General features: G+C 43.3%; 1 protein-coding gene across 1 annotated transcript in view; it reads right to left on the reverse strand.

Annotated features, from left to right (window-relative positions):
* Nucleotides 1-27,564, reverse strand: part of ubtd1a (ubiquitin domain containing 1a) — a 95,066-nt gene that overhangs the window by 23,698 nt on the left and 43,804 nt on the right. Inside the window, exon 3 of the mRNA XM_084322208.1 lies at nt 8,742-8,969. Within this exon, the coding sequence (XP_084178334.1) occupies nt 8,742-8,969 (228 nt within the window). The remainder of the gene's footprint in view (nt 1-8,741; nt 8,970-27,564) is intronic.

Consider the following 27,564-nt stretch of genomic DNA (forward strand, 5'->3'; position numbering starts at 1 on the left):
CAGCTAAATGACTAAATGTAAATGTAATATAGGAGCCAAAGCACTCATGAGTTATACCTTATTTCTATTGGCTTAGTTGGCTACACTGTTTAGGTCTACATTTCAGAATACAATGGGACTTAGCTGTATTTAGGTTATTGTATTATATGAATGTTTATGTTCATTTTTATAACCTTACATTTATTTGTCATAATAGAACATTCTAGAACATTTGTGATGTCACAGTATGATGTCATAATCAAACATTCTAGAACATTTGTGATGTCACAGTATGCTCAAAAGACAGTGGAGATGGTAGTGGACTTCAGGAAGAAAGCAATCCAAAATGACAATGTGGTTAGAAGTGGTGGAGAGAATAAAAGCTAGCTTATAATGGTAGTGTCTGGTTAGGAGCGAGGGATAATGGAGGTACTATCCAAAGAGGGGTCCGGGAGGGGGGGGTTCGAGCTGGAGCATATGTGTGTAGGTTTTTAGATAACAGGTATTAGGGGTATATCCTGTATAAGACATTGGTATAAATGGTAATTTCATTGGATATACACTGTGTATTAATGCTTGTGTATCTTATCGTGTGTTGTCATGTTTGTTTATATGTGTGTTTAAAAAATAATAAAAAAATAAAATAAAAAAAAAAGGAAGAAAGCAGCCCTGCCCCCTCCCATCATACTGGGAGGCACTCAGGTGACCTCCGTGGAGTCATGCCGATTCCTCGGCATGACCATCTCCCGGGAATTGAAATGGGAGCTCAACATCACGGGCCTGCTCAAGAAGGCCCAGGGGAGGATGTTCTTCCTCCGGCAGTTGAAGAAATATAAACTGCTGAGGACCATGATGGCCCAATTCTACACGGCCATCATTGAGTCCATCCTCACCCACTCCATCATCTCCTGGTTCCCCGCTGCAGCAGCAAAATATCTTGCCAAGCTGCAGCGGGTGATTCGCTCCACGGAGAGGGTGATCGGCTGTCCCCTGCCCTCCCTCAGGTCCCTGCACGACTCCAGGGCGCTGAAGAGGGCGAGGAAGATCATGGCCGACCCATCCCACCCTGGTCACAGCCTCTTCACCCTGCTCCCCTCTGGCTGTGAAAGCTCGACACAGACTGAGCTTCTTCCCCTCAGCCGCCAGGCTGATCAATGCCTCAGTGCCTTGACAACCTAGGATGGCTTAGAGTAGACGACAGAGTACAGCAACTTGCAATGGGCCTGGTCTACAAGATACACTACATGACTAAGGTACCCATGTACATGTCAAAATACTTCCCAAAGGTCAGTGAATACCACGATCACAACACCAGAGGGAGCTCCACAAATCATGTTAAACCCAGATTCGGCTCAAACAAGGGACTAAACATGTTTTGCAATTATGCCACATCAATGTGGAACGCCCTACCCAAAGCTGTAAAGGAATGTGAATCACTACCCACTTTCAAAAACACTCTCAAAGAACACCTACGGGAGACTGCAATTCGAAACTGGCCCCTGCAAATGTCCCAACCCAACCCCCTCCCATGTACAGTAAATTACCAAGTATGGCTTTGTCAATATTCCAATGTACAGTGTACAGTGTCCCCCACTCACCCCCTACCCCCCCCCCCCCCATCCCATCTACCCAACCTCCTCCAATATACAGTCAAAATGTATATACTCTCTTTTCTGGTCTCTTTTTGTATCACAAACAGTACTGTATTTGCAAATCTGGTATGTCATAAATGTATAGATGTAGCAGTACTGTCTATCTGTATGTTGTGTGTGTCATATATGTTATGATGAATTGAAAATGGGGGACCCTGATGTAAACAAGACGAAAGTCTTTCTCTGGTCTGCATCCTCTTAACAATTGTATGTATTGAGCTGTACTGTACTGTACCCATTCTGCAATCTGTTAATAAAGTTTTCAATCAATCAATCAAGGTTAAAGGAAAACTCCAACATTTTGGGAAATTAGCTTATTTGCCATCTACCCTGGAGTTAGACAAGAAGATACATACCTTTTTCTTCTCTGTGCATGCAGTAGGAGTAGGAAGACGTTGGGATAGGCTAATGGAGGAACCTACTTCCAGTGGCTGACGCTAAGCTAGGCTAACGGTGCGTGTCTTCCTACTCCTACTGCATGCACAGAGAAAAAAAAGGTATGTATCTTAACACTCCAACATTTTGGGAACCCTGGAGTTAGACAAGAAGATGCATACCCTTTTCTTCTCTGTGCATGCAGTAGGAGTAGGAAGACGTTTGGAACTAGGCTAATGGAGGAACCTACTTCCAGTGACTGATGCTAAGCTAGGCTAACGGTGCGTGTCTTCCTACTCCTACTGCATGCACAGAGACGAAAAAGGGTATGTATCTTCTTGTCTAACTCCAGGAGTCCAGGGTAGATGGCAAATAAGCTACTTTCCCAAAATGTTGGAATTTTCCTTTAAGGTTAGGGTTAGGGTTAAGGTTAAGGTTAGGGTTAGGGTTAAAAATAAACAGCACAAACTGACTACTTCCGGGTTTTACAGGAAACAAGACAAGGTACAAGCCCTGACGCCCCGCCCAGTCAAACCGAGTACAAGCCCCGAAGACCCGCCTCAAACCGAGTACAAGCCACGAAGCCCCGCCCAGACGTTGGCCGTGCGGCTCTGCAGATATACCCTACTCGACTCGGTGTCGTTCACCATGCGAGCACATAGGCTGGAGAGGGGCTTTCCCCTCTGTCTCTCGTCGCTGCTTCATCTCAGCTGATCCGTCTGTCCTCTTGTCACGCTGCCCTGTGTGTGTGTGTGTGTGTGTGTGTGTGTGTGTGTGTGTGTGTGTGTGTGTGTGTGTGTGTGTGTGTGTGTGTGTGTGTGTGTGTGTGTGTGTGTGTGTGTGTGTGTGTGTGTGTGTGTGTGTGTGTGTGTGTGTTGTGCATGCAATGCAATGCACGTGGATGTGCATGTATACATGTATGTTTGTGCCAGGGTTGGGATCAATTCACTTTTATTTCAATAATTTCAAAACATAAACAGTTGATAGTTGAACAAACATCCACAGCCTGAATTTAACAATGCACTTCTTCGATCATTTGAAATGAGGACCATGTAGACTCAACCATGTACAATTAACGTGGAATAAGCAGGTAATTTGATTTAATTTAATCCAGGGTTAAGTCTACATGGTCCTCATGGTGATTGAACATCTTACTTATCTGCATCTTTGTGAAGTGAATGGAGGCCCTTCATCTACAGTATGTGACAGACCAGCCTACTTTTCCTCCACAAACTACACAAACAAACCACATGCGTATTTTATAGGGATGCACCGATATGAAAATTTGCCACCGATACCGATTGTTCAACTAACACAATCGGCCGATATCGATACCGATATTTGTGGCATTTTTTTTTTTTTTTTATATATTTTTTTTTGTAATATATATTTTTTAATGAAACTACTGTATATTTGTATGTGTATGTTTGTATTTGTAGGCCTCTTTACTTACTTAAAAAAAGGAAACATCAAGAAATATGTTTATGGTATTAATTCCACCATGCCATGTAGCACTATCCCTCTCCCAGTATGGTCTGGCGGCCTGCAGCTGGATACTATTGTCTCAACCAGAGCTCTCAACCAATGCAATAGAACAATTTTGATTGACAGTCGATTCGGCCAATTACGTTACACCGCTAGCACCCACCTCCTGCTGTTCTTACCACCAATCGGCAAGCATTTATTCATTTTCTACTTCCGGGCATGCCGCCATTGATCTGCTTGCGAGAACCACAACAAGCTTACCGTAGCTAATACGTTAGCTGCCCGCCGACCAGCGCTCTACAGGATGACCAAACGAGACATAATGATTTTACTGCAACGAATGTTATAATAAAACAAAGCCTTTCTATACATTTGTCTGATTGAAAACTTTATTAACAGATTGCAGAATGGATTGGGTACAACTCTCAGGGCTCTATGAGCAACGGAAGGAACTGAGCTAGTAGTTCGGGTAAATACTAGGGATGCCCCGATCGATCGGCCACCGATCGTTATCGGCCGATAATCAGTATAAATATGCGATCGGTGATCGGTGATAATGCTTTATTTTCGCCGATCGTCAAACCCGATCTCACTCGCTGTCGCTGAGTTCTGTCTCAGACATCGGGTGGTGCGGCGTCTGCTCATCCCTCCAGCCCCTCCCGCACGCATGTAAACACGGGTCTAGTCTAGTGAGACGGGACACGGGAGGACGGCATCTCCCTGAGCTAACGTTAGCTTAGCTACCGTTACAAAATGACCCAGTCAACTATTCACTTTTAGTTTAATACATGATGAGGCATTGTCTAACCGAACGGTATCTAGCCGGCCAGCTACCGATAGCTCCTGACATCAACAAACGCTCCAGCAAGTATAGTAGAGACGTGTATGATACCTGTTAGCTCGTGTTAGCGCAAGTTAGTTCACTGTTCAAAACGAAATGTCCCATTGAACTAAATAATTCACTGAGGCGTTGTATTAACGTTATATATCCGGCTAGCAGTAGCTACAGATAGCTCCTGATATCAATGTCTTATAACACTGATTCGATGCGTATTCGAGCTGAGGGCTTGCTGAGCACAGTTAAGTAACGTTATACCAATAGGGTCCAGGTGCAGCGCCGGAGAATCCTGGCCGTAGCTCGAGGCTACTCGAGTATAGGTCCAGCTGCAGCTCCGGAGAATCCTGGCCGGAGCTGGAGTACACACAGACAGTGGAGCTTGTTGCGTGGTGGCGATGTCTCGCAGATAATACAAGTACAAGTCTAATTATATAATATGTATATTTTATAAAATAAAAAAAATTATATAAAATAAAATTTAATTTCTTTTAATCAAAAACGATCGGTATCGGATCGGTATCGGCCGATATGGCTCACGACGATCGGTGATCGTATCGGTGGCAAAAAACGTGATCGGGGCATCCCTAGTAAATACTATGCTTATGTTATTGAACGTGTAACACTAACTATATAACGTTAATGCCACAAAACGAATGTTTGTGTCATTTTAACAGCAGATACTTTCTTAAATGCCATCTTCCCGAGAGAGGGGTGTTGACGGGGAGCTGTGATGGGTTCGCTTGGTTGTGTTATTAGCATTGAACAGCTAACCGAAAGCTAGCGTTAACTAACGTTAAAGGTTTAGCCATAATGTTACCTTGGCTAAAGTTGGGGCTATTCATAATAATCCAGCAATAATGGCTGCAGACCTGCAAGCAAAGTACAGCAAGTTGGCAAAGGAGTATTCCAACGTAAATCACATTTTCACCAGTAACTTTAGTCTTTTCATCTCCCGGTAGCTCATGCTAGCTAACCTAGCTCATGTTAGCATCGTCACTGAGCGACCACCTCGCGTACACAATTAATTGACATGTTGCGGACAGCCATATCGGTGACAATGTTTAGCTTTTAGTGCCAAATGATAAGAGTCTGAAGCGGAGTCTCAAAAGAGAATGTTGAATATTTAGTAGTAACTTTGATGCAGTAGCTTGTGTGTGTGGGGGACTGGGGGCGGCGTTGTGCAGGACGCGACTGAACTTATCGGCTACTGCCATCGGCACATTCGAGCTTATCGGCCGATAGGCCGATTGCAGTCAACAAGGCACTTATCGGCCGATACCGATACCCGACCGATACATCGGTGCACCCCTAGTATTTTACAACATATGACGCACACACAGGAACACGCCAACATTATGGGAAAAGAGCTCACGTCTTCTCAAGAAGATAGATGCAGATTTCCTCTCACATTGTGCATCACATTATCTTGTTATCACATTCTCACGTCATCACATTCTCACGTCATCACATTGTCACGTCCAGGTCCTTACTGGTAAGCTACCTCCTTATTCATTTAGGCCTTTTTATTCCTTTCGGAACATAGGCCATTGATGAAAATGTTCCACCCTACATCATTACTACATCATTATTGGAATGGAATGTTGTAACCTATGGAACTCGTTCTAGTGACTGGCTGGTCCTTTCCATTTCTCGTGTTTCGAATCCAAGCGTTGAGCGCCAAACCCGAGATTTTCTTTTTTCTTTTTTTCGATTTTCCCATTCTAAACACTCGCACAGACCTGCCTGTGTCTCTCTGGCACCGCTGCCTACATTATAATTACAATGACGATCGAATCCCGACAGGTGGCAGTATCGCCTACCTTTTGAACTGGGTCTCTTAGTTGTCTCTCAGTGCCTCATTACCTCCGGCTGCAGGAATCCCCTCCCCCTCAAAGTGAGGCAGCACACAGCCATCTGTCGCAGATTTGCTCGCCTGAAGCCTATTGTTTCCCGTATTATGGCCAGGCCCAATGCACACCAGTAATGGCGATTGCGATGGAACTACTGGGATTATTCATTTTGGAGTACCTTCTGACAATGGTAAGGTCTATTTTAGGTCTATTTTACCTAACCTAAAACATGCTTTTGTATTGATCACAGCGTCGTATTTGACTGAACCTAAAACATTCTTTTGGTTTGATTGATTGATTGATTGAAAAGTTTATTAACAGATTGCAGAATGGGTACAGTACAGTACAGCTCAATACATACAATTGTTAAGGGGATGCAGACCAGAGAAAGACTTTCGTCTTGCTTACATCAGGGTCCCCCATTTTCAATTCATCATAACATATATGACACACACGACATACAGATAGACAGTACTGCTACATCTATACATTTATGACATACCAGATTTGCAAATACAGTACTGTTTGTGATACAAAAAGTGTCCAGACATGTGTATATACATTTGACGTAGAAACTGTACATTGGAGGAGGTTGGGTAGGTGGGGTGGGGTTGGGTGGGTGGGGGGGGGGGGCTGTACATTGGAGGTGGGGGGGGGGGGGGTTGGTAGGGGGGGGGGACACTGTACACTGTACATTGGAATACTGACAAAGCCATACTTGGTCATTTACTGTACAACTGGGTTAGGACATTTGTAGGGGCCAGTTTCGAATTGCAGTCTCCCGTAGGTGTTCTTTGAGAGTGTTTTTGAAAGTGGGTAGTGATTCACATTCCTTTACAGCTTTGGGTAGGGCGTTCCACATTGATGTGGCATAATTGCGAAACGTGTTTGGTCCCTTGTTTGAGCCGAATCTGGGTTTAACATGATTTGTGGAGCTCCCTCTGGTGTTGTGATCGTGGTATTCACTGACCTTTGGGAAGTATTTTGACATGTACATGGGTACCTTAGTCATGTAGTGTATCTTGTAGACCAGGCCCATTGCAAGTTGCTGTACTCTGTCGTCTACTCTAAGCCATCCTAGGTTGTCAAAGTGGGCAGGGGTGAGGTGGGTTCTAGGAGTCAGGTTAAGCAGTAGTCTAACTAGTTTGTTTTGAGATGTTTGTAATTTGGTTTTTAGTGCCTTTGAGGTGCTTTGGTACCATGAGGTGCAAGCATAGTCGTAGTACCCTTGAATGAGTGCTCCTGCCAGAGTCTTCAGGGTATTCTTGTTTACCAGAGAGAAGATCCGGTACAAGAATCGAGTTTGTTGGTTGACTTTTTTCATTACATTGGATGCCATTTTGGTAACGATCGCAGCTTCGTAAAACGACCCCCCCCCCCCTTGATGACTTTGTGAAGAAACAATCTATATGGTATATACCTTTGATTTGGAAATAATATAGGTTTCAGGCGAGCAACCCGAACGATTTGCGCATATGCATATAACACGTCATATCTCACGATCTAGAAAACGAGACTGGATTATTTTGAAATGTGGCGATGTTTAGCGTGGAATAGCGCGCAAACGAAAGTATGTAGAAATGAACTGGTTTGTCCCTGTTGGACTATAAATAGTGCCTGTCAAATGAGCCATACTATTGTCTCCATAGCTATAATATAGAATATACGATGGGTCCGCAAACATTGTGAAAATGGTCAATAACGCTGGCGCCAGGGAGTAAAGATGGAAAAACTGTGTGGCAGTCAATGAGTTAAGGTTCCTCGAGTTGTCTCGGAACAGGGTAAATCTGCATTTTGCTATGATGCCGCTCTAGCTCATCGAATTAACTCCAACAGTCCTTAAAGGTAGAGATTCTCCCCGCTGTTGCAGAGTTTAAAACCTTGATCTCCAATCTTTGTCAATCAAGTTGTACGTGTTTTAACTGATGTGTTATCCTTGCTTTTTGCCTTGCCTTGTTGTCCCTTTGTTATGATTTAATTACATTTCTTTTCTTATTTCTGTATGTACATTTGACTGTAAATGACTGAAACCTCAGATGCCTTTCGAGTTTAAATAAAGGTTTGAAATTGGGCGGCTGGGTGGCGCAGCGGTCTAAGCGCTCGTCACCAACGCGAGAGACACCGTATCGAATCCGGCTGTCAGCATTGCCTCCGGCTTGGGCCGGCCATCATACTGACTCAATTGGCAGAGTCAGCGGGAGGGAAGTCGATGGGTGGTAATCTGGTCGTTGTAAAACAGCGACTGCTACAGGTCGGTCAGGGCGCCTGCACAGCAAGGACAGGAGATGGCGAAGGTAGTGTGAGCCTCCCACACGTTACACCTCGCCAATGAGTCCACGCTGGCAGGTGGAAAGATGTGGCTGGCTGACTCTGCATGTATCGGAGGGGACATGTGATAGTATCTATCAACCCTCCCTACGACCGGCCAGTGGGGGGCACATGCGAGCAACGGTCAAGACAGGGGAGGGGGGAATTGGCACGACTAAATTGGGATGGGAGAAAAACACAGAAAGAGGAGGATAAAAAGTGGATGCGTGTGTGCATGTGTGTGTGTCTTCATACCATGAGGCAGGGTGATGCAGGCTCCGTCCACTATGGCCCATGCCAGCTCCAGGTCGTTGCACTCTGCCGCCAGGGCCGCTGCTCTGAGTGCATCCCAGATCTCCTTCCTTCCGTCGAAGGCCGGGGCCGTGTCCCAAAACTCATCCCTCTTACTCCTCAGCTGCCCCTCCGTCATAGGATACTCGCTCTTCCATTTGGGACGCTCATTCTTAAGATGCTCATTCCGTCCTGAGAACATGAATTAAGACAGGGTTTAATTAGTCCCTGAACCGAGGGTGCAGTAACTGTGCCAGTTGGTAGGAACTCTATTGTTTTTTTTATCCACTTTTTATCCTTTTTTGTCTATTTCTTTCTCCCATCCCAATTTCGTATCACCAATTCTCCCCTTCAATTCTCCCCTCCCCTGTCTTGAACGTTGCTAGACTATGCCTCCCACTGGTCGGCTGTAGTGAGGATAGAAGCCTTGCATCACGTGTCCCCTCCGGTACACGAGGAGGCAGCCTGTCGCATCTTTTCACCAAACAGCGCGGTCTCTCAGTGGCGAGGAGTAACGCGTGGGAGGCTCACGCTGCCCCCGATACTTCCTGACTCTGCTGTACAGGCGTCACCCAACCGACCTGTAGCCTGTAGGAGTCGCTGTCCACAACGTCCAATCCCCACCAATCGACTTTCCCCCGCTACCTCTGCCAATTGAGTTAGTATGACGACTGGTCCAAGCTGCAGGCAATGCTGACTCCGGGAGTCGAGACCGCAGCCTCTTGCATTGGTGACGAGCGGAATCTCCGCTACGCCACCCAGCCGCCTGTAGGAACTCTATTGTAATTAGGGATGCCCCGATCACGTTTTTTGCCACCGATACCGATCACCGATCGTCTTGAGCCATATCGGCCGATACCGATCCGATACCGATCGTTTTTGATTAATAAAAAAAAATAAAAAATTATATAATTTTTTATTTATTTTTTTATAAAATATATATATTATATAATTAGACTTGTACTTGTAGTTGTATTATCTGCGAGACAACGCCACCACGCAACAAGTCAAAATGCTCGCTATCTCCACTGTCTGTGTGTACATACTCTGCTTTGATCAAATCACATTCGGCTCTGCAGATTTACCCTAGGCTCTGCAGATATACCCTACTCCCTCAGCTATCCCCGTTAGTGACTGCGACGCAAGCCGGGCTTCGAATATGCATCGAATGAGTGTTTTTTTTTTTTTATCCAATTTTTTATTATTATTCACACGAAACAAGACAACACATTAACCACAATCACAATACATAGAACTTCACAAGAAAATAACAAAAACAATAATAACTAGACAATTCCGCGCGGGGGAAATTGTGAAAGTGTGGGTGACGCCTGTGCACCGCCGGCCAACGGGGGAGAGGGTCTCTCGCGAGTCTCTATGACAAACGGTTCAAAGGATACAAAAAGGGGGCGCAGCCTAAGGATCGGGGGAGTGGTCAACATAGACCAATCAAAGAGGATATCCCTACTGAGTGCAATGACACAACCCGCAACACTATTACACTATTACACTATTACACAATATTACACTATTACACACTATTACACACTATTACACACTATTACACTATTACACTATTACACACTATTACACTATTACACTATTACACACTATTACACTATTACACTATTACACACTATTACACTATTACACACTATTACACTATTACACACTATTACACACTATTACACTATTACACACTATTACACACTATTACAAACTATTACACTATTACACACTATTACACACTATTACACTATTACACACTATTACACACTATTACACTATTACACACTATTACACTATTACACTATTACACACTATTAAACTATTACACTATTACACACTATTACACTATTACACACTATTACACTATTACACTATTACACACTATTACACTATTACACACTATTACACTATTACACTATTACACACTATTACACACTATTACACTATTACACTATTACACACTATTACACTATTACACACTATTACACTATTACACACTATTACACTATTACACACTATTACACTATTACACTATTACACACTATTACACTATTACACTATGGTAAATGGTAAATGGCTGCTTTTTTTATATAGCGCTTTTATCCAAAGCGCTTTACAATTTGTTACTCACATTTTACCCATTCACTCACACATTCACTCACACATTCACACACCGACGGCGGAGGCAACCATGCAAGGTGCCAACCTGCTCATCGGGAGCAATTAGGGGTTAAGTGTCTTGCTCAAGGACACATCGACACGCTGCCCGGGTGGAGCGGGAATCGAACCGGGAACCTCCGGATTGCCAGACGACTGCTCTACCTCCCGAGCCACTGTCGCCCCATAACACATTACACACTATTACACTATTACACACTATTACACTATTACACACTATTACACTATTACACTATTACACACTATTACACTATTACACTATTACACACTATTACACTATTACACACTATTACACTATTACACTATTACACACTATTACACTATTACACACTATTACACTATTACACACTATTACACACTATTACACTATTACACACTATTACACTATTACACTATTACACACTATTACACTATTACACACTATTACACTATTACACTATTACACACTATTACACTATTACACACTATTACACTATTACACACTATTACACTATTACACTATTACACACTATTACACTATTACACACTATTACACTATTACACTATTACACACTATTACACTATTACACTATTACACACTATTACACTATTACACTATTACACACTATTACACTATTACACTATTACACACTATTACACTATTACACTATTACACACTATTACACTATTACACACTATTACACACTATTACACTATTACACTATTACACACTATTACACTATTACACACTATTGCACTATTACACACTATTACACTATTACACACTATTACACTATTACACACTATTACACTATTACACTATTACACACTATTACACTATTACACACTATTACACTATTACACTATTACACACTATTACACTATTACACTATTACACACTATTACACTATTAGACACTATTACACTATTACACACTATTACACTATTACACTATTACACACTATTACACACTATTACATTATTACACACTATTACACTATTACACACTATTACACTATTACACACTATTACACTATTACACTATTACACAATATTACACTATTACACACTATTACACTATTACACACTATTACACTATTACACACTATTACACTATTACACTATTACACACTATTACACTATTACACTATTACACTACTACACGCTATTACACTATTACACTATTACATTATTACACACTATTACACTATTACACACTATTACACTATTACACACTATTACACACTATTACACTATTACACACTATTACACTATTACACTATTACACTATTACACACTATTACACACTATTACACTATTACACACTATTACACTATTACACTATTACACTAGTACACACTATTACACTATTACACACTATTACAATATTACACACTATTACACTATTACACTATTACACACTATTACACTATTACACACTATTACACTATTACACACTATTACACACTATTATACTATTACACACTATTACACTATTACACACTATTACACTATTACACTATTACACTATTACACACTATTACACTATTACACACTATTACACTATTACACACTATTACACACTATTACACTATTACACACTATTACACACTATTACACTATTACACACTATTACACTATTACACACTATTACACTATTACACACTATTACACACTATTACACTATTACACTATTACACACTATTACACTATTACACTATTACACACTATTACACTATTACACACTATTACACACTATTACACTATTACACACTATTACACTATTACACACTATTACACACTATTACACTATTACACTATTACACACTATTACACTATTACACTATTACACACTATTACACTATTACACTATTACACACTATTACACTATTACACACTATTACACTATTACACACTATTACACTATTACACTATTACACACTATTACACTATTACACACTATTACACACTATTACACTATTACACTATTACACACTATTACACTATTACACTATTACACACTATTACACACTATTACACTATTACACTATTACACACTATTACACTATTACACACTATTACACTATTACACACTATTACACACTATTACACTATTACACACTATTACACACTATTACACTATTACACACTATTACACTATTACACTATTACACACTATTACACTATTACACTATTACACACTATTACACTATTACACTATTACACACTATTACACTATTACACACTATTACACTATTACACTATTACACACTATTACACTATTACACTATTACACACTATTACACTATTACACTATTACACACTATTACACTATTACACACTATTACACTATTACACACTATTACACTATTACACACTATTACACTATTACACACTATTACACACTATTACACTATTACACACTATTACACTATTACACTATTACACACTATTACACTATTACACACTATTACACTATTACACTATTACACACTATTACACACTATTACACTATTACACTATTACACACTATTACACTATTACACACTATTACACTATTACACTATTACACTATTACACACTATTACACTATTACACACTATTACACTATTACACTATTACACACTATTACACTATTACACTATTACACACTATTACACTATTACACACTATTACACTATTACACTATTACACTATTACACACTATTACACACTATTACACTATTACACTATTACACACTATTACACTATTACACACTATTACACTATTACACTATTACACACTATTACACTATTACACACTATTACACTATTACACTATTACACACTATTACACTATTACGCTATTACACTATTACACACTATTACACTATTACACACTATTACACTATTACACACTATTACACTATTACACTATTACACTATTACACACTATTACACTATTACACACTATTACACTATTACACTATTACACACTATTACACTATTACACTATTACACACTATTACACTATTACACACTATTACACTATTACACACTATTACACTATTACACACTATTACACTATTACACTATTACACACTATTACACTATTACACACTATTACACTATTACACACTATTACACTATTACACTATTACACACTATTACACTATTACACACTATTACACTATTACACTATTACACACTATTACACTATTACACTATTACACACTATTACACTATTACACACTATTACACTATTACACACTATTACACACTATTACACTATTACACACTATTACACTATTACACTATTACACACTATTACACTATTACACACTATTACACACTATTACACTATTACACACTATTACACTATTACACACTATTACACTATTACACTATTACACAATATTACACTATTACACACTATTACACTATTACACTATTACACACTATTACACACTATTACACTATTACACACTATTACACTATTACACACTATTACACTATTACACTATTACACACTATTACACTATTACACACTATTACACTATTACACCGAGTACAATGGCACAATCCGCAAGTCTCTACGACAAACGGTTCAAGATATACACTGAGGGGGTGTGGTCTAAGGGGGCGTGGTCTAAGGATCGGGGGAGTGGTCAACATCGACCAATGAAAGGTGGTCAACATCGACCAATGGCACAATCCCCAAGTCTCTACGACAAACGGTTCAAGAGTTACACTGAGGGGGTGTGGCCTAAGGGGGCGTGGTCTAAGGATCGGGGGAGTGGTCAACATCGACCAATGAAAGGTGGTCAACAGGGGGAGTGGTCAACATCGACCAATGAAAGGTGGTCAACATCGACCAATGGCACAATCCGCAAGTCTCTACGACAAACGGTTCAAGAGATACACTGAGGGGGTGTGGCCTAAGGGGGCGTGGTCTAAGGATCGGGGGAGTGGTCAACATCGACCAATGAAAGGTGGTCAACATGGACCAATGAAAAATGAAAGAGGATATCCCTACTGAGTACAATGACACAACCCACAAGACAGAGGGCGCTGTCAGCAATTCAGTAGTGCAACACAGTGATGGCCAATGATGGGTTAAGTGGATGATGTCATTGGCAGCTCAGCCACGAGCCACACAGCTGAACCAATCATGAGTGAGCCATGAGCCACACAGGTGAAGCAATCACTATGACTTGCATATTTTCTATCTAATGCATTTCTATGGAGGCAGATGCATGACTGCATTGTCACATTGATTAAAAGAAAACTATAAGAGATGAAGCGTTGTGACGCGCACATGAGCACTACAACGAGTAGGCGAAGGGTTGTGCGCGATATTGTGACATTCGTGCGATATTGTGGCACTCCTTCGGCGATCGGAACAGAAGGCTAAAAAATAGTGTGAAAAATGTGATTTCTAGAGTGCGATTGCATGGCGGTCAATGGGGAGGAGAACCTTCAAACAAATGGTCGTCAGTTGAGATAGAAATGTCCAATTCCATTTATTTTTCTTTTGTGAGCGGGTTGACAGCCGTGTCATCGTTTTGATGTGTTTGTTTTATTTCTACGTCCAAAATTGAGATCACACTCGCAATTCACCCAAGGTAGGGGGAAAAAGATTATTTCAGCTGCTACACTCTAAAATGCAATGCATTCCCAATGGGACCGATATTTTACCGTTTAAAGTCGATTCGTAGCCAGACGGTGCGGTGAAACTTTACGAGTTCGGAGACCGGTGTTGCCATAGGCAAGCCGCTCGTTTTGATACCTTTCACGTGTATGGGGCGCGAACGCTTACGTGTTGCAAAGTGTTTGCAAAATCGGTGGAATAAAGAATAATAAATAAATAAAAAGAGTATGGATATGTATAGTGTGGGTGGCAACCTGGCTTCGCCAGGTCACCCACACTAATAATACAGACTAACAATTGTACAGACAAGAGAAAAGAAAACAGAGTTCAACCTTCTAAATTTTAATTCCAAGGGGTACTATCTAATAAATGGTCTTTCCCAGTGTTCAGCCCCGATTCCCGGCCGTGTGACCCTATATTAATAAAACGTACATCTCCAATCCACCACAAGGACCATTTTTTGAGAACACGACCCGAAAACAGAGCAATGAACCTTCATGAAAAAACAAAAACCTGTAGAGGTGTTCCATAGACTCACAGAGACCGTGTAAAAGTGGCCAAACAGTGAAGAAATAGTTAAATAGCTGCCCCCCCATAATATCCCCAGCTAAACTCAAGATGACAAGACAAAAGACAAGACAGACAAAAACATTTCCTCCTCCCCCTCCCAAGAGACCGCCGGACTCACCCGAACACGCACCCCAACCCCGCTCAGCCGCACACTGCGGTCTTTACCTTCTCAGCTGCTGCGAACCACAGGTCAATTCCAGCCTGCCCCACCCCAATCACCCGGGCTGTGGATATCTCAAGATAAATCACATCCAATAGAGTTAGGGACCAGTTAATCATTGTAAGCTTCTCAGGCTCCTTCCATCTCATTGCTATTAGCTTCTTCGCTGCTGTGACGCCCGCTAGGACAACCCTTTTCAGTTGTACGGACACGGGTAGTGTCGTTATATCGTTCAGGAGTAGCGTAACAGCTGTGAATGGGATAGTTAAGCCACACAGATCTGAAAGTTTGTCCGTTATTGACCTCCAGAAGCGGGCCACTGGTGGGCAATCCCAATACATATGCATATAAGTGCCAGTGGCCTTTTGAGAGCACAAAGTGCACCGAGAGTCGGTTATCAGTCCCATAGCATATAGCTTCCTAGGTGTAAGATAGGTCCTATGAATATAATTAAAATTAATTTGCTGGTGATTGGGGTTGCGGGAAGATAATGCCACATTTGCCCAAACATCATCCCAGTCAAACTCGGGGTCCAACTCCGGGATATCCACACGCTAGATTGTATCCAATGATACATTTTTATACGTGGATTGAATTAAGAGCGTATAAAAGTCAGAGACAAACCCTCTGGATGTCGTCCTGTCCACTATGAGCCTGAGGAAGGGGTGTGGGTGCAAGGCTTGAGCCCACGGTACGCCATGCGCCCTCAGTGCTGACCTTAGTTGAAGGTAAAGAAAGAAGGACTCGCCGGGAAGATCATAAAATTCTCTTAAGTCCTGAAACGCACGGAGGCCGTTCTTATCATAAATATCCTCCAGAGTATGCACTCCCCTCCTTTGCCATTGAGGAATATTAACCGGCTTGTGTCCAACAAGTAATTGCTGGTTATTAAAAATTGGAGAGTCCAGGTGCCAAGGGCATTTAACCCCACACGACCTCTGTACATTACGCCACGTTTGGATCACGTGAGTTATGATCGGTCCATACCTCAGCCGGCATTTCGAAATAGAGACAGTGGAGTACACTACATCCTGCAATCTTAGCGGAGATACCGCCGCCGCTTCTAAGGAGCGCCACGATACAGCCTCTACAGGGTCTAGCCAGCACATCAGAGGTCTCAGTGAAAAGGACCAGAAATAAAGTTTAAAATCAGGGATTGCAAGGCCCCCATCTTGTTTTCTACGTTGAGTAGTAGCCCTTTTGATTCTCGGGCGTTTGTTATTCCAGACAAACTTAGATACCATCGATTGTACCTTGCGCCAGTGGTCTATTGGAGGGGGCAGGGGGAGCATTGAGCTAATAAAATTTATCCTAGGCAGGATGTTCATTTTGATTATGGAAGCCCGGGCTTGTAAGGAGTTAGGAAGGGACGACCACCTGTCTAGATCCTGGCGTATTTTATCATAAGTACCCGTGAAGTTGTACTTAGTAGTTTGGTTCAGCGTGGGGAATATCTCTATGCCCAAGTATTTAAAATGTTCTACTATGGGGATATCAGCTGGTAGTCGTACCGCCTTGGCCAGTTCATTAAGAGGTAGGCAGGCTGATTTGTTCCAGTTAATCTTAAAACCTGACAATTTACCAAAGTCGTCGATTATCCTCAATAATTTTGTGGCCGACCGGGAGGGGTCGTCCATGAAAATCAGCAGGTCATCCGCATAGAGAGCAATTTTGTGTGGAGTATTGTTGACCATTATGGGGACGATGTCCTCCGATTGCCTAATAAATTGGGCCAAAGGTTCGAGGGAAAGCGCGAACAGTCCCGGGCTCAGAGGGCAACCCTGTCTAGAAGATCTGGAGACTGGAAAGAGTGTGGAACAGTTTTTGCCTGTCAGTATCATCGCAGACGGCGAGGCATACAGGACTTTAATCATATGAATAAAACTCTTTCCAAGACCCATGACCTCAAGTACCTTCCACAGGTATGACCACTCAAGTCTGTCAAACGCCTTCATGGCATCCAAAGACAGAACTGTGGATGGAGTTGTATTGTCTTTACTGTTATCGATTACATGCAACAGCCTCCTAAGATTATCTGCAGCCAGACGCCCCGGGATAAAACCAGTTTGATCGCAGTGTACCAATACAGACATAAATCTCTGCAGGCGACGGGCCAGCACCTTGGCAAACACCTTTAAATCGGCCCCGAGAAGACTCAAGGGTCTATAGCTACCACAATCATTGGGATCTTTGTCCTTCTTGAGAAGTAAAGAAATCAACGCCATATTGACATCTCTTGAGAACTCCCCTTGTTCGATAGCGTAATTGATCATATCGAGCATCAATGGACCCAGTTGGTCCCAGAAAGCTAAATACACTTCGGGTGGAATACCATCCCAGCCTGGTGCCTTACCCCTCTGCATTTCAACAATCGTCTCCCTCAATTCTACGAGAGTAATCGGTCTCCCTAGTTCCTTGGCCTCTTCCTCAGAAATGTGGGGTATCTCAAGCCCGCCAATGAACGATTCAAATTTAGAGTCATCCAGATTACCCTCTGAGCTATATAACTGTGAGTAAAACTCTTTAAAAGTGTCATTGATCTTTTTCGAATCAGTAGTGACTGCACCCTGGCTCGTCCTAATCGAGGGGATATCCGAGAAATGATCATTTGAGCGTATTTTCATTGCCAATAGATGGCTAGGTCTGGAGCCGTGAAAATAGTAATTTTGTCTTGTCCTATGTATCAAGAACTCAGACTGTTGTTTAAGTATGGAGTTTATTTCTTTTTTGACTATCTTACGTTGTGTGTTTAGTCGTTCATTATAGTCAGTTTGCAAGGATGCGTATAGGTCCGCATATAATGATTCCAGTCCTTCTAGCTTTTTTGACCGGGATTTTCGCAAATTGGAGGCAAATAGTGTGACATGACCCCTGATGAATCCTTTCAATGCGTTCCACAGGACCCTAGGGTCTTCTACTGTGCCAACGTTGATCTGCAAAAATTCAGCTAGTTTACTCCTGAACTCAGAACAGAAGTCATCGTTCTTTAGCAAGGTCGAATTAAAACGCCATCTGGGAGCTCTTGCGGAGAGCCTGCCAAAGGTTGCCGTAAGGAAAATCCCCTTGTGGTCTGAGAGAGCCAAGGGAACCAATGAGACATCGAAACTATCAAACATATTAGGGGACGCGAATGCATAGTCAATTCGAGAGAAGCTTTTGTGTCTGGCTGACAGGTGAGAGTAATCTTTGAGGGTGGGGTTGCATAAGCGCCAAAGGTCTGTGAGCCCTGTGTCTTTGGCCCACATCCTAAGGGCCTTAGAGGCCCGTTTTTGGTCGCTCGTTTCAGAGGGCCCGGACCTATCCATCTCCGCATCCCAGCACGCATTAAAATCGCCACCCACAATGAGAGCGTATCCATTAAGTTCCAACATATTCTTCGTGATTGTATTATAGAACGCTGAATCAAATGTGTTAGGAGCATACAATGCTATTATAGCCATCTTCCTATGCAAGAATTCAACTTTTGCTATAGTAATCCTTCCCTCCGTGTCCGACCATACATCCAAGATTTTGATATCAAGGTTACGTCTTGTAACTATGACTACTCCTTTCGTCTTATCATCGGCTGAGGATGAGGAGATAACGTGATATTGCCGATTTGCCAGTCTTGACACGTCACCTACCAATAAATGCGTTTCACTAAGGAGAGCAAGGTCAATATTTCTCCTCTTCAATAGCCAAAGGACACTGGCACGCTTGTGTGGGGCGTTAAGCCCTCCTGCGTTCCAAATTAAAATATTCAATTTAGCCATGGTCGAGCTTGTATAAATGCGTAGAGAACATACCAGTGCAGCCAGGCTGAGTACAGTGGTGCTGATCCCGGCGGGCCCGGACGGTCAATCCCAGGAGTTGAGGAGGAACGATTACACACATATAAGACAACAGTACATAAAACACATAAAAATACCACCCCAGCTACAACCCCCCCTCCTTCTACTCTAAACTAGGGCTGGGCGATATGGCCTAAATATGATATCACGATATTTTCTGACCTTTCGGCGATACACGATACGCATCACGATGTTTTTCTATTTTTCCCCAAACAATTCATTATGAGGCTTACCAAGACAGTATTTATTTCTTTATTTCTTTATTTCAGATCCCCATGAGTATCTGAGTATTTGAGTTTGCAAGCTAACATTAAAGACAAAATAAAATACCCATGCATTTAGCATTTTTATATTATATATTAGATTTAGATTATTGGATTATTAGATTATATATTGCATATATTTAGCAATGAGATATTATATGATTTAGATATGAAATATGATGAATTGAAAATGGGGGACCCTGATGTAAACAAGCCGAAAGTCTTTCTCTGGTCTGCATCCTCCAGTCCACTGTTGTTGTATTGAGCTGTACTGTATTGTACCCATGCTGCAATCTGTTAATAACGTTTTCATTCATTCAGACGGCAAACAGAATCATTTTGATTGACAGTCGAGTCTGCCAATTACGTCACACCGCTTGCACCCGCCCTGCTGTTCTTAGCACCAATCGGCAAGCGCGTATTAATTTTTTACTTCCGCCATTGGAGAGCTCAATGACAACAACAATAGCTCCCCGCGGCCGACGTTTAGCTTTTAGCTCCGCAGGAAGACTAAACGACTGGAGGCATAATGATTTTACTGCAACGGATGTTATAATAAAAGCCTTTCCTTACATCTGTCTGATTGAAAACTTTATTAACAGACCGCAGAATGGGCACAACTGAGTCAGCACGGGCTGAGATATGAACGACTAATGCTTGCTATATCTAGGTCGACCTCGGACGTTGCTATGTAAATACGCTGATGTTATTGAACATGTAACTATATAACATTAATGCCACAAAACGAATGCCTTTGTTATCATAAGTAGTAACTTTGATGCATTAGTGTGTGTGTGGGGCGGCGCTGTTCAAAAGTGTCAACGTGTGGACCAGATTGACGCGACACAATCCTCTTGGGCAAAACATCACGATATCCACGATACGTTTAAAAAGTGTATCGTTAATTAACTGTACCCGATATTTATATAATATCGTCATATCGCCCAGCCCTACTCTAAACCCTATCCCACCCGTCCTATTATAAGGCCCCCTATACCCACTCTCCAATCCCCACCCTATGCCCCATCCCCTGAGGATGGTCATCTTCTTATCACTTCCCACTAGAGACATGGATCAATAAGACGCTCCCCACTCCAACCCCCCTCTAGATAAACCCCTGAGTAAACCCCCACTAGTCCAATAAACACAAATAATAATACAAATAAAATTCAATAAAGATATCGGTCGAAAACCACCTGAGCCCTGGCCCCAACATGAGATAACCATAATGGTAAAAATAGCCATTATTAAATAATAACTCCACATCAACCTGCGGCCATCTATTTCCGAATCTGCGCTTCAACGTCGCATTGTTATGGCCCAAAAGGGTATAGGAAAATTCAAAACGAAATTAAATTAAAGCATCCCAGCCGATAGTCTAAGGCAGTATCGGGTCACAGGTTAAATGTGCAAAATTGTGTGAACAGTGTCAATTAAACCATGACAAAAAAAAGGAAGGGAAAAAAAGGGTTATGATCAAAGTGCACCCCTTTAGCTGTCCCTCTGATCAGGCACAACGGCTGAAATGACATAACCTATGTAAGAATAGAATTAAACACATTCATTAATTAATCCGGGGATGGTAATAGGCAACACCTGACACCACCTGTTATCATACATTGTTTCAATAAAGATATCGGTCGGAGCAGTTAGTCCAAGGTAGGATCGAATCACAGTTAAATTGCTCATTCAAATGCCATTAAAACAGCGACAATAATTATTATATAATTACTCAGCATCAACCCTGTAACCATCTACCTTGTAGTCTGCATATTAATGTCGCAACGTTATAGCATAAGTGGCTCACGGAAAATTCAAAACAAAATTAAGGCGAATCAGCAGTTAGTCCAAGGTAGAATCGGATCACATTTAAATCACGCATACAGATGACATAAAAACAGCGACAATAGGAAAGAAAAAAGAAAGGAAAAGAGGGTAATGGCTAGAGTGCAAGCCATATAACCATATAGCCATGAAGTGCAAGCCATACCCGACCCAACCTGTTATCATATATTGTATATGCATATTCAACCGACCTTGGCATCTACTTTGGATCCCAAAGCTCAAAACAACCTGGATATAAAAATAAAAGCATACCAGAAGTTAGTTAGGGATTCGGTCACTCTTGAATTGTGCAAACCAATGTCCCTTTGAACAGCAACAGCAACCAAAATACGTAACCATTAACGGGTCTCGAATGTCTCAGCGCAGACTATAGACGAAGCCCGCTGGCCAGCCCGAGGCTAGCGCGTAAGCTAGTGATGAATCCGGATAGCACGTTAGCCTATTATGTACATTGTTCAGCTAGCTCGTTAGCTTCCAAAGAGGCGATACACAAGTACGACCATGAGGTCAGCTTTAGCAAGTAACAGAAGTCATTGGGAAGCCCCGCTAGTTGGATGGGCAGAGGACAGTTAGCATGTCTGGGCATGACAGCAAGTGTTTGTGAATAGTCTACCTAATCAATGTATATAGGCCCAAACCGCCAAGTCACTCACCCTCCATAGATATCAAGCAACAGACTCGGGTGTCTCCGCGAGATATTCCTTCGCTTTAGCCAACGACCAAAACAAACGCTGACCACCGACCTTCTCCAACACAGATAATTTCACGGGAGCGAATAACGTGGGCCTCAGGCCTAGTTTCCATAGCTTAGTCAGGACCACCTTGTATTCGGCTCTCTGTGCTTGAACCTCCGGTGTAAAGTCCTCGAAAATGGCCACTTTGTGATCGCCAAGCCTCAGATTACCCCTTCTGGTACGAGCCGACCGCATGATGAGTTCTCTCTGCTGGAGTCTGTTCAGCTTGACTATGATGGGCCTCGGCTCTTTGTTCACGCCGGGAGAAAACCTGCCCGCTCTGTAGGCCAATTCACAGATAGGAGGCATAGGGAGGACGTCTGTCCCTAGTATCTTCTGCAGCAGTTCGGGCACGGTCTCAGAGAGACGGCCTTCACCGCTGGTCTCCGGTACTCCAACAATCCTGACGTTGTGGCGTCTATCCCGGGACTGCATCTCCTCCATTGCCGACTGTAGTTTGTTGACTTCAGCCTGCCTAGCCAGCAGGGCGGATTCAAGACCCGCCATCTTCTCACACTGTGATGATACCTCCGTTGTTAGCATGGCTAGTTCGTTAGCATTAGCCGATGAGGCAGCGTGAATCGTCTCCATCTTGTCTGTCAGCGGGACTACCGCCAGCCGTATTTCTTCTGATATCTCACGACGGAGGCTGATACAGAAATCCGCCAACACTTTCTTCTGTGCTTCAGCGATGCGTGTCTCAGAGTCTGCGTGTAGCTTGGTCATGACCAAGAGCACAGCTTCGCTTAACTCCCCGACAGCGGGAGACGGTGCGGCCAGGCTCGGCGGTGCCGGCTTGCTGGTTGTGGCGCCTGGTTTCATGGCTCTGGTTTCCACCCCCGCCATCGTAGAAAGTCGAAAAAAGTCGATGAATGTATACTAAACACGACGACCTAGCAAACAGATAAAAAACAAATAAAAATAAAATAAAGACTAATGGGGAGATATTCAGCACGGTAGAAGGGAGCTCATGTGAAACACGTCTACTCCATGATCGCTCAGCTCCGCCCCCCTCCGCATCGAATGAGTGTTATAAGACATTGATATCAGGAGCTGTCTGTAGCTACTGCTAGCCGGAAATATAACGTTAAGACAACGCCTCAGTGAACTATTTAGTTGAATGGGACATTTCGTTTTGAACAGTGAGCTAAGCTAACGTGAGCTAACAGAGGTATCATACACTAGTACTAGATAACTAGACTATTGCTGGAGCATTTGTTGATATCAGGAGCTATCAGTAGCTAGCCGGCTAGATACCGTTCAGTTAGACAATGCCTCATCATGTATTAAACTAAAAGTGAATAGTTGACTGGGTCATTTTGTAACGGTAGCTAACGTTAGCTCATGGAGGTCCCGTCCCACTAGACTAGACTAGACCCGTGTTTACATGCGTGCGGGAGGAGCTGGAGGAGGAGCAGACGCGCAGCACTGTGTGCAGCTCCCGGTGTCTGAGACAGAACTCAGCGAGTGAGATCTGTTTTGACGATCGGCGAAAAGAAAGCATTATCACCGATCACCGATCGCATATTTATACTGATTATCGGCCGATAACGATCGGTGGCCGATCGTTCGGGGCATCCCTAATTGTAATCCAAAATGCCTTACACTATTGTGCATGTTTTCTTTTGTACGAGTGGCCCCAATGGGAATCCACCGCCTAAGTTGGTGCCATGCTCTAACCGTTGACGTATGCAGGACCGTTTTGAGCTGAACGATGACAAAACCGGGAAAAATAAAAACCTATGCAATACTGCACTGGCTTTTTGCGGTTGTCATTTGCAGCTTGTGCTATAGTCAATCTCTCTCTACCAGACCCCTGTCCCCAGGCTGTCACATGATGTCACACACCAGTCTCTCTCTACCAGACCCCTGTCCCCAGGCTGTCACATGATGTCACACACCAGTCTCTCTCTACCAGACCCCTGTCCCCAGGCTGTCACATGATGTCACACACCAGTCTCTCTCTACCAGACCCCTGTCCCCAGGCTGTCACATGATGTCACACACCAGTCTCTCTCTACCAGACCCCTGTCCCCAGGCTGTCACATGATGTCACACACCAGTCTCTCTCTACCAGACCCCTGTCCCCAGGCTGTCACATGATGTCACACACCAGTCTCTCTCTACCAGACCCCTGTCCCCAGGCTGTCACATGATGTCACACACCAGTCTCTCTCTACCAGACCCCTGTCCCCAGGCTGTCACATGATGTCACACACCAGTCTCTGTCCCCAGGCTGTCACATGATGTCACACACCAGTCTCTCTCTACCAGACCCCTGTCCCCAGGCTGTCACATGATGTCACACACCAGTCTCTCTCTACCAGACCCCTGTCCCTCCCCAGGCTATCACATGATGTCACACATCAGTCGCTCTCGTTTAATTTCCTGCTCCTGTTAAAACGAGGACATTTCAAACAATGTGTGATTTGGCAAGTCTGGAAACTATAGTTCATCTTATATAATGAAGTAACAAGAAGTCACTGGCTTCTGTTTGCTTGCTCATAAAAAGTCTAGGAGCAGACTTCCGGTATGAGAGCAGACGGGTAACACACGTGCGGTGGAGCTCCTGGTCAAAAGAGCGAAAAACAGATAAATAAAGACCCGAAAAGAGTTTAAAAATAAAGATGCAAACGAGAAGTAAGGAAGAAATAACAATTGTGAAAGAAAGAGAAATGGAGGACTCACGAGAAGAGGAGAGTTTGATGGAACAGAATCCCCGAAACGAGGCCGAAGAAAAGCAGGCGGAAGAGGGGGGAAGACCGGCCGAGACAGACACGGAAATGCCAGGATGGGCCGTAGCCATGCAGGCCGGAATATTGGCGACCATACAATCGAACACGGACACGATAAGGAGAGATATTGAGAAACTACGGGAGGAATTGAGGAAGGAACAGGAAGATTTCAGAGGCGAAATAAATAAATAACTCAAAATGGTGGATGATAAGATGGCGGAACAGGGTAGAGGAGTAGCCGAGCTACAGACAAGAGTGGCGCAAACTGAAGAATGGAGCACAGAGATACACGAGGTATTAACAAGAGCGATTCAACAACAAGAAAAGATGGAGACAAAGATGTCGGACATGGAGGGGAGGTCACGGAGAAATAACATCAGACTATGGGGATTGAAAGAAGGGGTCGAAGGGGAATCGATGACCCTATGTGGAAAAGCTTATCAAAGAAGAATTGAAGGAGACGAGACTGGAAAAAATGGAGATACAGAGGGCCCACAGGGCGCTGGCTCCGAGACCACAACCGGACAGACCCCCGAGGGCGGTGATTATTAACTTTCTGAGATTCGAGGTTATGGAATTGATACTTAGAACCGCGTGGACCAAGAAGATAGAAATCGAGGGGAAAAGGCTGTCGTTTGACCACGATTACTCGACAGCGGTGGCAATAACACGCAGGTCTTACGCGGGACTGAAGAGAATTCTGAAGGAAAACGGAATGAAATTCCAATCACCCATGACCTCGCTACGGATCCACTGGAAGGAAGGGACTGTGACATACGCGACGGCGCGGGAGGCGGCGAAGGAGATGAGGCGGCAGGGGATGCAGACGGCGGAGGACGGAGACGGAAGGAGACAGGAGAAACAGACGCTGAGCCTGCAGCAGAGACTTGATAAAGCACGCGGGTGGACCAGAGTAGGAGACCGGAGCCCTGGAGAGGAGAGAGGAGAGAGAAGAGGGCAGAGGTGAGACGTGACGGACCGAAGGCGGAGACAGACGAGGAGGCCAGAGACGGAGACGGAGAGGAGGCGAGAGGAGACGAACGGGATGAGTACACGCACAAGGGATAGAATAAACGGCCCAAATAGTGACAAAATATAGGAACTGACGTAACATATACATGAACACACACTCCCAGGTTAGAGACAAGGTATAGGAACAGACGTAACATATGCATGAACACACATTACAAACGCTGATGGAGGAAATAAATGGGAATATAATTAGACGAGGACATGTGAAATGAAGATAAACAGACATTGGCCAGTGGAGGGAGCCGTCGTTCCAGCGAAGGCCTGGGGGGGATACCACAGCAGAATCACACACTCACAGTGGGAAACAACAGGGTCGAACAGACATGTCCAGAATAATAGACAAAACACAAAGCATATTGAAACAAATACATAGGCACACACTGCGAGTAACACAGATGGAAGTAATTAAGGGGATAAATAAGCACCACATAGAAAATAGAAGGGGGGGGAAAGAAAGAAAAAGATAGGCAGAGGGGTACACAGAGGACACCACACGCTTGTTTGGGAGGAAGGAGGGGCAATGGAACATGTGTACCACATTAAGAGAGACCTAGGAAATGGGGATCTTTGGACAGAAAGAAGGACACACAGAGCGCTTTTGACCAGGAGCTCGACAGCACTAAAAACAGCAAGAATTCTGGACGATTATGACGAGCGGTTGGGGGTAAAGGTTTCAGACCCCCATGCCGTCAGGAGGAGGCATCTCACTAGGAGAGCAATTACTCCTCACCCACCAGCAGGGGACAGGGGGGGACACAGGGACCCCCCGAACGCCTTGGGAGCACTTTATGTAGAGTTTATGTTTTTTATTTATGTTAATCA

This window comes from Notolepis coatsorum (assembly GCF_963971535.1).
Source record: "Notolepis coatsorum genome assembly, chromosome: 9".
NCBI classification, from domain to species: Eukaryota; Metazoa; Chordata; class Actinopteri; order Aulopiformes; family Paralepididae; genus Notolepis; species Notolepis coatsorum.